Source organism: Crassostrea angulata, chromosome 5 (genome assembly GCF_025612915.1).
Source record: "Crassostrea angulata isolate pt1a10 chromosome 5, ASM2561291v2, whole genome shotgun sequence".
In the NCBI taxonomy this organism is placed as follows: Eukaryota; Metazoa; Mollusca; class Bivalvia; order Ostreida; family Ostreidae; genus Magallana; species Magallana angulata.
In genome coordinates, this window is record NC_069115.1 from 40,056,022 (window position 1) to 40,066,952 (window position 10,931).

At 37.7% G+C, this 10,931-nt stretch overlaps 2 protein-coding genes across 2 annotated transcripts; one reads left to right on the forward strand and one right to left on the reverse strand.

Moving 5' to 3' along the window:
- The first annotated feature begins 527 nt into the window (after nucleotides 1–527).
- Nucleotides 528–7,362, forward strand: LOC128183457 (uncharacterized). The gene is made up of 6 exons (XM_052852440.1): nucleotides 528–759; nucleotides 3,398–3,524; nucleotides 3,859–3,947; nucleotides 4,131–5,111; nucleotides 5,702–5,834; nucleotides 6,206–7,362. Exons 1-6 carry the CDS (start codon nucleotides 723–725, stop codon nucleotides 6,984–6,986), a joined length of 2,148 nt encoding a protein of 715 aa, XP_052708400.1. The 5' UTR covers nucleotides 528–722; the 3' UTR covers nucleotides 6,987–7,362.
- A 110-nt stretch (nucleotides 7,363–7,472) lies between these two features.
- On the reverse strand, nucleotides 7,473–10,547 carry LOC128183459 (toll-like receptor 4). The gene has a single exon (XM_052852442.1). It carries the CDS (start codon nucleotides 10,330–10,332, stop codon nucleotides 8,173–8,175), a length of 2,160 nt encoding a protein of 719 aa, XP_052708402.1. The 5' UTR covers nucleotides 10,333–10,547; the 3' UTR covers nucleotides 7,473–8,172.
- Nucleotides 10,548–10,931: the final 384 nt, after the last annotated feature.

Consider the following 10,931-nt stretch of genomic DNA (forward strand, 5'->3'; position numbering starts at 1 on the left):
TTTAGTTCATGAATGTTTTACTTTTAAAGTGATATTTTAAATTAGCAAAGATTAAATCGCCGAAACACGAAACCTTTAATAATACATGATTAGAAACAGCCAGACTGAAATCTACCCGCCCTGTTTATCGATTGGTCGAAATCTACAGCGGCTGAAACTGACAAGAAACTGACAGGACTAAAAATTGACACGCCCTCTATCGATTGGTCGAAACCTACAGCGACCTAAGAAAAATCACGGATTGCACGAAATAATCCTCAATCCTTTAAGAAGTCCCACAGGAGACGATTTGGCTGTTTCTTTTAGCTAACGTAGTTATGTACACTAACATTTATTTAGTGAATTTTACTTTCTTTTCATGATAAATTTATTAATTAACTGAAAGAAAGATATTAATATAATAATTACAGTTTGGCATTTAACCCCCCCCCCCCCCCCCGTAATAAACAATAAACCCCATAGGAGGCAGTCGGGCCCCCACCAACAGTTTTCTAAAACGTTCGAGTCTCTATAGAAGAAGTAGCATTTCCAGTGTTGACAATAAAATATGATTATAATTTGTACTGTCATGATTTTAGAATGAAATGAATTTAAAAATTCCTTATTCCGGAAACTAAGGTTCCGTCCTGGCGGATTTTGATATCCGATTTACACACTTTGTGATGACGCGACTTTCGTCTGCGGAAAAGTAGAAAAAGTGGCAGGTTTCAAAATAAAGAAGAATGCCGACTCCACCCACCAAGAAAAGAAAAGAAAAGGGTACACATAGCTAGAATACTCTGTGAATATTGATCTTAAGATATGTATATTTATATATACGAAGCGGATTTGAACCTTTTCCTGTTGAATAACCTCGGAATATTGTTTCCAGCATGGAAGCAATATATAAACAAAGCAAAGGGAGAGGGGTCGAAAAATTGTGTTCAGAACACGCTGGCCAGCAATATCTTAAAGCTTAGTTATGTAGTTTAATTATAAACTTTATCCAAGTTTGTTCAGAGTATGACTTTCCGGATATCAACATTATCATATAGAGGCTCGAAGGAAAGGGGATCGTTCGAGTTCGTAATCGTGATAAGCTTTTTTAAAATGTTATAATGTAATCAAAGATAACCTAAAGGCCCAATGAACAGTGTGGCATAAAATGTACAACATTTTAGTACAAATAAATGATTTGTATTATACGTACAGCACACTTGTGCATAAATTGCACATGCTATACATGACTACAGTCTGTCCCAAGATATTTTTGCCGCATATTTTCTTAAATTATTCAATATTTATAAATACCTCTTGGTTCAGACGATTTTCATTCAATAGTATGAAAAAATCCCAAGATTTCCCCTTTTAAACGCCCCCTCTAGCTTGTCGGGTATCAGTACACGGCTAAAAATAAAAAGTCTACGAGGTTTTTCCATCGCCAAGGAGATGAAGACGCCCGAATAATAACGTTGAAAAATTGCACGAGGTGTCCCGAGTATTTCCGAATGGAGAAAAGATGTCAACATTCCCCATTATAAATCTCCGTAGGAAATCTGTTTTCGTTCCTGTGAATTTTTACGAGGGAAAAATGATAATTTATGAATGAAGTTATCTTGGGAATTTTCCCTTTCATCGATTTTAATTGCACTTCAGTCACAGGTATGTTTATTTTTATTAAAAATCGTTCAAATATGCAGCATAAATATCTTGGGACAGACTATACATGTATATAAATTATTTCTTTCACTTACTTTTTAAAATATATGGCTTATATCTGCCAGCTGAACTTTTTACATGACTTTAAAGAGAAAGAAATTGACAAATATTAACAAGCCAAAAAACATGATCTGAGCGAATTTTACATTACCATGAATTGTGAGCCCGTAGTTCGCTTATAACTTGACAGCCGATACTCAGACTTTGATTGACTGTTAGAAATCTAATGCCTTACTGTAGCATTGTACACAGTAATAAATGGAAAATTTGACCAAAACCGTGACCATGCGTGATTTTTCTTAGGTCGCTGTAGGTTTGGACCAATCGATAAAGGGGCGTGTAGATTTCAGTCCTGTCAGTTTCAGTCGCTGTAGGTTTCGACCAAATGATAAACTGGGCACGTGGTCTCTGGATACTGGATATCAGTCTCGTAAAGTCGTTATACTACTGTAGTTTGTCCCAAGTTATTGGTTATATCACTTGTTGATATTTACATATCAGTGTCACACCAGTGAAAGAAATACAATAGAAATCGATGAAAGGGAAATTATCCAAGATATTTTCATTGACTCATTATAATTTTTTATTCATAAAAGTTCACAGGAACGGAAACAAATATCTTAAGGATATTTGACATCTTTTCTCCATTCGGAACTCACTCGGAATACCTCGCACAATTTTTCAACGTGTTATTCAGGGCTGTTGCATTGCAATATCCCCGTATACTTTCTATTTTTTATCTAGCATTGTAAATAATGACAAATAGAGTATAATAAGATAACTGTTTGACCAAAATCATGACCATGCCCCTTTAAGGTCAGACAACAGTCACGACACGTTCCTCGATTTTAGATAACTTTTTCTAGAAATTTGTCATTGATTTCCTACTACTTTGACAAGCTTTCTTGCAAAAGATTACGGTACTTTTATTACCAGGCATTTTTGCAAGATACTAGAGTTGGCAATTTTCTATGTAATCTTATTGAAAATGCACTTGAATTGCTGATATAAAACTTTTTGGCATATACATATATATTTATAAAATTTTAATCATTTTCAAAAATGATAATAATATTTTTATTTGTTATATCATCTGGCTGTTTTGAAATTTTGAAAATTAATTATCATTTTTCGAGGAACGTGTCGCCTGACCTTAACTTAGGTTTGCCATTTTTACCTCTAAATCTGTTTTCATTTGTAACGGGATTCCGATAGGAGAAATAGTGACAAAACAGACCGGGGTTCGAACTCGGGCCCTCTTAATATCTTGTCAGGTGCTCTATCCACTGAGCTATTCTAGCCCTAAAAAGGTACCGTACTTGGAGTATTTTATAATTTTTATAATTGTTGGACATTTTTAATTTACAATATAAATACGAAATGCACGGACTGACCCCACACCTCCAAATATGCCCATATATGGATAAAAAATAATGATTAAATGCTTAAATATCTATGTTTGAGAATGGCAAAACGTTAAGAATCATAAATATAACTGTGTTTTTACGTTTACTTTTTCTATAATAAACGACATGATCTGATTATAGATACATTATGCGTTAAAAATGCAAATGTTCCTCTACTGTCACTTATTCTGGTTTTTGCACAGATTTTCGAAACATTAATTGAATAAATTAAAAGTTATTTTAGCATGTATGCCTGTTACTACAATGCATGTGTGAAAATTACTCTTATACAGATCAACATGAGGATAAGAAGGAACCCCCTGTCAGCCCTTTGAGTGCTTTTATGCTTTATGCCAATGACGCCAGGCCACGACTAGAATTGGAACACCCCAATATAAAGGCCGTGGAACTGAGTGCGAAGTGAGTTTCCATATAAATGCAGTTTCATATTTTTAGTAAAGTATTCATGTTTGAACTTAGTTTGAACATAAAGCCCCATTTAGTAACTGTTCTATTTTAGAAAAACAAGTTTATGTAATTGTTTTTAGCTCACCTGAGTTCGTTGAACATTGTTCCTCGGGTAAGCGATGTAGGCAATCATGGAAGTTTTGCATATACACATATTTAAAAACTGACACAAAACTACAAATTTTTTATGCTTTTTTAGAAAAAGGTGCTTCATACCTATCTAAAATTGACATATTTACCTTCATATGCATTATGATGATACAACTTTTAGGCTCTCCAATTTCAGATTAGTAGAATCCTGGAATGATTTGCCAGAGGAAGAAAAAAGGATTTACCATAATCGCTCCGATGAGTTGCAAAGAAAACCGGGTCCAGGTAAGGAGAAAAGACGGATCTGTGTATGTACATAAATATTCTCATATTCATTACCACGGCTTTGTATAGTTGTGGTGCTTCGATGGATTGATTTTGCATTTCTTGTAACAATGATGTCTAATGCAGTTTCTAAACCTACAGTATTTATGTAAATGAATTAGACCATTCATTTTTAAAATACAGATTTTGGGCGGAAATCACATGCAACACACAGACAAAAAGAAGAGCAGAAGTCAAAACGAAAGGGCCCCGACCGACCAGAACATTGCATAATTGTACCCAATGGTAAAATGAAACTTATAGACTCTCCATTTATTCAGAAGTCGAAGCGAAGAAGGTATGAACTGCCGTACAAGTATCCCCGAAGCTCGGAGTACCACCAACCACGACCCAAACCTCCAAAACTCAACCCCATGAAAAGGCCGCCCGCGCCCCGCCCCCTCATCCGCAGTTATCCCACATACAAGGAGCGGATCCAAATGATGGAGCGTGGACTGTTTCACAAACAGGCGCCGCCCCACATCGGCGTCTTCAAACGAAGTGAAGACAACCCAGACTTGCTTATTGTGGACGATTCAGGACAGACCACAATAACGTTTCCAAGCCTGGAAAAACAGAACGGCTATTCAAAGGGCTACAGTTATGGGCCTCAAGTTCCTGGTCTGAACGGTAACAATTTCTTCCATCCGAGAATCATCGGAGCCGGGCCTCACTTTGCTCAGTATCGAATGGCGTCGTCCCCAGTGAACTTTATTCCGGGGATTTATCCCCAGCCGTACCAAGCCTACCGTTACCCTTACCTACCTAATGTTCACGGGCCGTACGTTCAGGCCCCTCAGATTTACCAACAAGCCATCCCCATCCCCACATCTCGGACCATGTTCTCGGAAATCGAGTGTTCCCCGACCACCACCGGCTCCATCACCGTCCGGTACGAACCCGTGGCCACGGAATCGTTCGAGAATTTCGAGATCTCGGACGAGGACTACTTGGACCACGACCCGTTTCTTAACCTCGATTTGAATGAGGACGACCTTCAGATAGAGGGGGACGAGGTGGAGTTTGACATGATGGGGCTGGACTCTGACCAGGAGGGACAGAAAGAAGAGGAAGTCTGCGACGATCTGGACGACATTAACCCGACCATCGCTCCGTTTGAAGAAGGTGTGGTAAAATTTATAACTGTAAGCAGTAGTATGCGGACATCGTCGGAAATCCACAATTATAACGTTTTATAACAGTTTTCCGTTGATGGTTTTAACGTTTTAAAGCGGAAACTTGCCATGGGTTTCCGATGATGGTATTAAGGTGCTAGGTTGTAGATATCTTACTTCTGTAATTAAGGTGGTATAGAACACCTCTCGATATTAATGTAGATAAAAGTACAACTTATAAAAACCCCAGCAGGATTCGAACTTGTGATTTCTACTTAATTAACGCTTTATCCCATTGCGCTACGCTGTTAGGTAACAATTTAGTGAAAGAAAAAAGTTTATAAAATTTTGCTAGATTTTATTTTTTATTTCGATTGGAATATACGTCACAATTTGAAAATGGAGGTGTCCCATACCACTTTAAGTTATATTATGACATGCATTTAAAAATAAACAGTCTGTACGAAAAATGTACGATGTAGTTAATGCAGATTAACCTCTATATCTCTTGGTGAATGTTTCACTTTAAATTTAGAAGCAATTTTCAAGCAAGTGTGTGAACTGTCCCGCGAAATAACTATTTTCTCTAATTGTCTGAAGGTATCGACCAGTACTTGTCTGTGGATGGACAGCCCTACGTGATGATACCCGTGGACATGGATGTGGCCAAAAAACTAGGATGGCCGATCCACATGCTGCCCTCTGTCCCTCAGTGGCTGTCCAAGCTTACGGAGTAAGTCCCAATTTATCTTTTGTAATCAATTGAATGGCTCTTAGAATCTTGGGCCATTTTAACAAGAGCTTGGTCTTTCGTTGGGGTAGAACTACATGTATCTAGATTTGCTCATCAAATTTTTCTGATTTGCTAAGAGAAGCTCATCAATATTCAGATTGTCAAAATTGGCTAAGATTATGAAATTTTCTTTTCTAAGAAATATTTTATAATTGAAAATATAATTTCAAAAAATTTTAAGGTATTTAAGGTAGATATATGATTTGTTGACTACCAAGTCTTCTTAAGCTGATAATGTAGTGTTCGACATAAACCTTAAAATCCTCTTCATAACACGGTTACTTCTAAAGTTGAAGCATTTTGTGTTTCAGCAATGAAGTGACATCATCTGGTATTTCCAGTTCAGAACTACTTTTTGACAGCCTACCCCAATTGGATTCTACCTCACCACAGCCACAAAATAACCTCATTTTGAACGATTTCGAACCTCAACAAGAAACTGATATAGCAAGAGAAACAATTAGAGAGGAAATGTTGGGATCGCAATCACAATCTCCAAAGAGCCATTTCGAAAAAATGGACTCCTCCGAGTCCAATATGGATCAGGATCAGTTCGACGTCGAATCGATGCTCAGAAACGACGCTACGTGTCGACTCAATGTCTGCCAAGAGGAGAAGATGCTGCCGACAGCCACGGGAGAAATGATGGACTGCTGTGGCGATAGCAAAGCTGAATTCGTGTCGGCGATACCCGACGAGCGGGGAGACCAAGGAAGGCCCGTTCTGACCAGTACTCCAAACCAAAGCCCAGGGAGAAACACGGCCTCCTTAACGAAGCCGTCCGACATTGAACATTCCCCTGTGAAATCTTGCCACTCGCCATCCTGCTCCTCCATTGAATCGCCTGATCAAGGCAGCCAGCGTAGACGCAGGAAGCAAGAGGAGGAGGCCCAGCATTTTAAAGACGTTATCCGACAAGAAACGCACTTTGATTCCAACGGTGTGAAATCTGTGAGCTGTGGCTCCGCGACGAGGAAACCGTCCGTCATTCTGGAGAGTCTGCTAGAGAATTCCGACACGGAAATGGAATGTGGAAGCGGTGCTGACGGTAAACGGGAGGGGTTCATGGAGAAACAAGATTGTCCCAAATAGATTGTGTTTATGTGCTTTAAAGTCGCCATGATTGTCGAAAAGGTACATACATGTATATTAAGTCACTGTGATAATGAAAATGTGTAACAAATCTGTGAATCATTTTGAACAATGTTTATAATCCAAGATTATACAATTGGGATTTTTTTTAAACGTAAACATTTAATTGATACATGTAAATACATGTATATTTGATCGTTTTACGCTTGATCCTAAATATATTTTTTCCTGTAGTACTACTTATAAATGTAAAGTGTGATAAAAGTAGAAAACAATAGAACATACTTGTCTAATAAAGATAAAAACTGCAGCTATCCAAAAAAGCGTATGCAATGAATTCAACAATAGTTTGTATTTATTCAAAAACTTAATTAAATAAATGAAAGATGTTGTTGTGTTGTCCTTTGAACTCAAAAAGGGAGACATAATCTTTTATGCAAATACGTCTTAACTGATAACTAATATGGTTTAACACAGTGTTAACATTGACAATAGTAAAATGTACTATCAAGTATCATAAATCACAATACTTTCAAATATGTTGAATATAACCACCAAGATAATAAAACGTCAGGAGAAGTGTAGTTGAAGGACTCTCGATGAATTATATAAGAAAACGAAATTCTAGTTTAATCATATCGGAAGACGGTAATTATTATGGAAACGCGGCACTTGTTTAACATACATGTACTGCTAAGACAAAAGCGGTACTTTTAAAAAAAACCAACTCGATCCACATGAGCATTCAATGTTTATTAGGATGGTTTAAATAATTTTAAAAACAAAACAAAAAAATAAAATTTGTAAAACGTGTTTGAAAGAAATGTTTAACTAGAGGGTGAAACTTATCATATTCAATTCTAGTAGGATTTTTTATTTGATGTACTAGTACGAATACTAGAAATAATGAGTTTCGGATAAGCACGCCATTTTTTGATTAAGGAGAATGATGTATTGTCAGTCTTTGCAAGCTATCAAAAATGGAAGTTTTCTTGCTTAATTTCTAAACAAGCAACTGAATGTTCATAAGATTCTCAGTTAACCTGCCACATATGATACTCATGCATACAATTCGATATGCATGATACACATGATTATTAGATGATTCTCATATAAAAGGTAATCCATTTGAGAATCATATGTGGTCAAAAGTGCCGATGTGTATGGAACAGAAACCAACATTATGTTAATCCTGGGCGTTCTCTTGTAAAGCACTACAAAGCCTTTGCCAGAACTCCTCGTATCCATCAGGGTCGTCAGGGTATTCAATGAAGCAGTCTCTCTTTAAGAAATCCGAAATCTTCTTAGGATAGCCACCGCTACAAACCTCGGGAAGAAGAATAAGAATGACGTATCTCATGGATTTCCTGACCTCCACTCCTTCTACTCTAGCCATGTTCAGTTCATAGTCCCTCCAAGCGGATTTCAGGTATCGTTTTGAGACGACACATATCGTTTTTCTGCTCTCTTGGATGGAGCGCACGATCTGTTGGCATTTGAATTCACCTGGTATGAAGGACCGATCTCGGATAAGAAGTTGAACGCCGTTGTCTTGTTCTAATTTCTGAATCATGTCTTTTATCACGAAGTCCCTGTCTTTGCTAGTGTAGGATACGAACGCATCGTACAGGAACAAATCGTCGGATGACGAGGACAGCAAGTGGCTGTCTCTAGCTCGCTGGAACAGGGTGTATCTCATGTACCGAATTTTCCATCGGTTGCGGTAAAGAGCTACACCAAAAATGACACTCAGAAAGCAAGTCCCTGTTACCGATATGATTATGTAGTAAAGGGTATACGATTTGCATTTCTCTTTTAGCTGGCTGATAGACTTGCTGAATTGTTTAAAATTAATGTTCATGTAATCTTTTTGAGCGTTAGAGCACGTGTATAGATCAATATTTTTGAAATGGGCTCTGTTTACGAACATCCATTCCAGGAAATTTAAATTCTCACAAGTACAGAGTAATTTGTTGTTCCTCAAATTGATAGATAAGTTACCTCTTGCAAGAACCAAATCTAGTTCCGCCATTCCTCGCGGCGATATTGTTCCGATTCTGTTTTTGGATAAATCAAGTGTCGTTAAGTTAACCATGTGTCCCATTGCAATACACCAGTCAGACAACAGATTATTGGAAACATACAAGTGATTAATACTCCTCAGATTTTTGAAAAACGGAAATGGTAACGCTTGTAATCTATTGTACGAAATGTCTAAAAACTGAAGTTGACGTAAGTTTCTAAATATTTTTCCAGTTAAGTCAAACTGAAATCGCGGACCAAGGGCATTTTCTGCTAATTTAAGTGTCAGTAAACCAGTTAGATTTACACCTACGTCTTTACCGATGTTCGCACAAAAGTTCTTTGACATATCTAATACGGTTATGTTTTCAACACCATGCATAGGCCCAATCCACGAATGAATGATATTGTCTTGAAGATACACTTGCCTAACTACGTTTGGCAAGATCCGAAATTTGACCACCGTTGAAAAAATTTTGCTCGAGTTTACGTACAATGTGCGAAGAGAAGGGGGCGCTGAAACGGAAATAAGCCGCCCCGATGTGTTGGACCATAAAGGATATTGCAGATCATTTTGACAATTACCGGGATGATAAACTGTGTCGTTTTTTAAAATGTCCAAGTTTTCTTTACATCCAGAAATGGTCCTCAGAAACGGAAAAGGGCTGTTCCTTAGACTGGCGTTAATAACTTCAACATTAACGAGTGAATGATACTCCAGAACATACGCCGCGGCTATCAAGCGGTTCCTTGCGATAGAGAGCCTCTTGATGGATTTTGGTAAGCGGGACAGCACGCACGGTTCTAGTGTTTCAATGCGATTAGTGGCGATACTTAGTTCTAGAAGAGACGTGTTGTCCAGGTGTGAAAGATGATGTCGTTGGAGAATGTTGCTTCTTCCGCCAGGACACGATATCTGGTCAACCTTCAACACTTTGATGTTTGTCTGGTTTAACCCGTTTGTTACATTTGGTAACACGGCTAATCCAAGATGTTCGTTATTGGAGATGTCCAGGTACTCGAGTTTTCGTAAACTCGCGAAAGCGCCATTGTCAACAGTTTTCAGAATGTTGGATGATAAATCCATATAAAACAGGTTATCTAATCCCTCAATTTTGTTAACATATGTAAGCATGTTACCCGACAAGTCAATGCAGTCCACGTTCGGATGAAGAGACTCTGGAAACGTCTTACGCTCGCACCCAGAATAGTTAGCCAAAAAACTGCAATTAATTGAAGGCTTTATCTCCGTGTAACAGAAAACACTAAGAACCACAGTTTCCAGCCAGATCAGAAATATCCAAAACCCGAGAATACATCTCATCTTGAATGTTATTGTACAGGTTGGAGGCTCGAGGTCAGTAGTGTTGTTGGTTTGTTTTTTCTTTTTTTAAATACACAGATAAGACGAGTGTTTGTCCCTGGGACGGGTTTCCGTTGATAAGCTGTATCAGTGCTTAGTATGGGGGGAAAACATTAAGCAAATAGTTTTAGCAATCTGCGTCACTATGTTCTAAAAACCAAAAGAAGGACACGTAAGGAAGTTTTTAAGGGAAATGATGTGTTGGGATTTAAAAAAAAATATCAGATATATACTTTTTTTGTTCCTAATTCTATTCGAAACTTGTGAACATATTGTTCATGAGTATGCTGTATTATTTGCATGACACTAGATACTTGCATGTATTTAATGATCAACGTTTTACTTCCGATACCGATGTTTAAGCCCTTAAGATTATGATGTAATTGAAAGTTCGTCCAGGTTTAGTCATGATATGAAGTTTGTATTTATACTGATAAAGTGTAATGACATACTCGTGCACAACTGATGAAACTCGAATTGTATTCGGCCTCGCTAAGGGTATAAACTACTAACGAAAAAAGGGGAATTTCGAAAATATTATTTACGGAAGATAATCAAAT

Excerpts from the sequence above, each read along its gene's own strand:
- LOC128183457 (XM_052852440.1), top strand. The coding sequence starts at position 723 with ATGCCGACTCCACCCACCAAGAAAAGAAAAGAAAAGG. Across the intron at positions 3,525-3,858 it reads GCCGTGGAACTGAGTGCGAA|ATTAGTAGAATCCTGGAATG; the intron begins GTGAGTTTCCAT and ends CTCCAATTTCAG. Across the intron at positions 5,112-5,701 it reads CATCGCTCCGTTTGAAGAAG|GTATCGACCAGTACTTGTCT; the intron begins GTGTGGTAAAAT and ends AATTGTCTGAAG.
- LOC128183459 (XM_052852442.1), bottom strand. The coding sequence starts at position 10,332 with ATGAGATGTATTCTCGGGTTTTGGATATTTCTGATCTGGCTGGAAACT.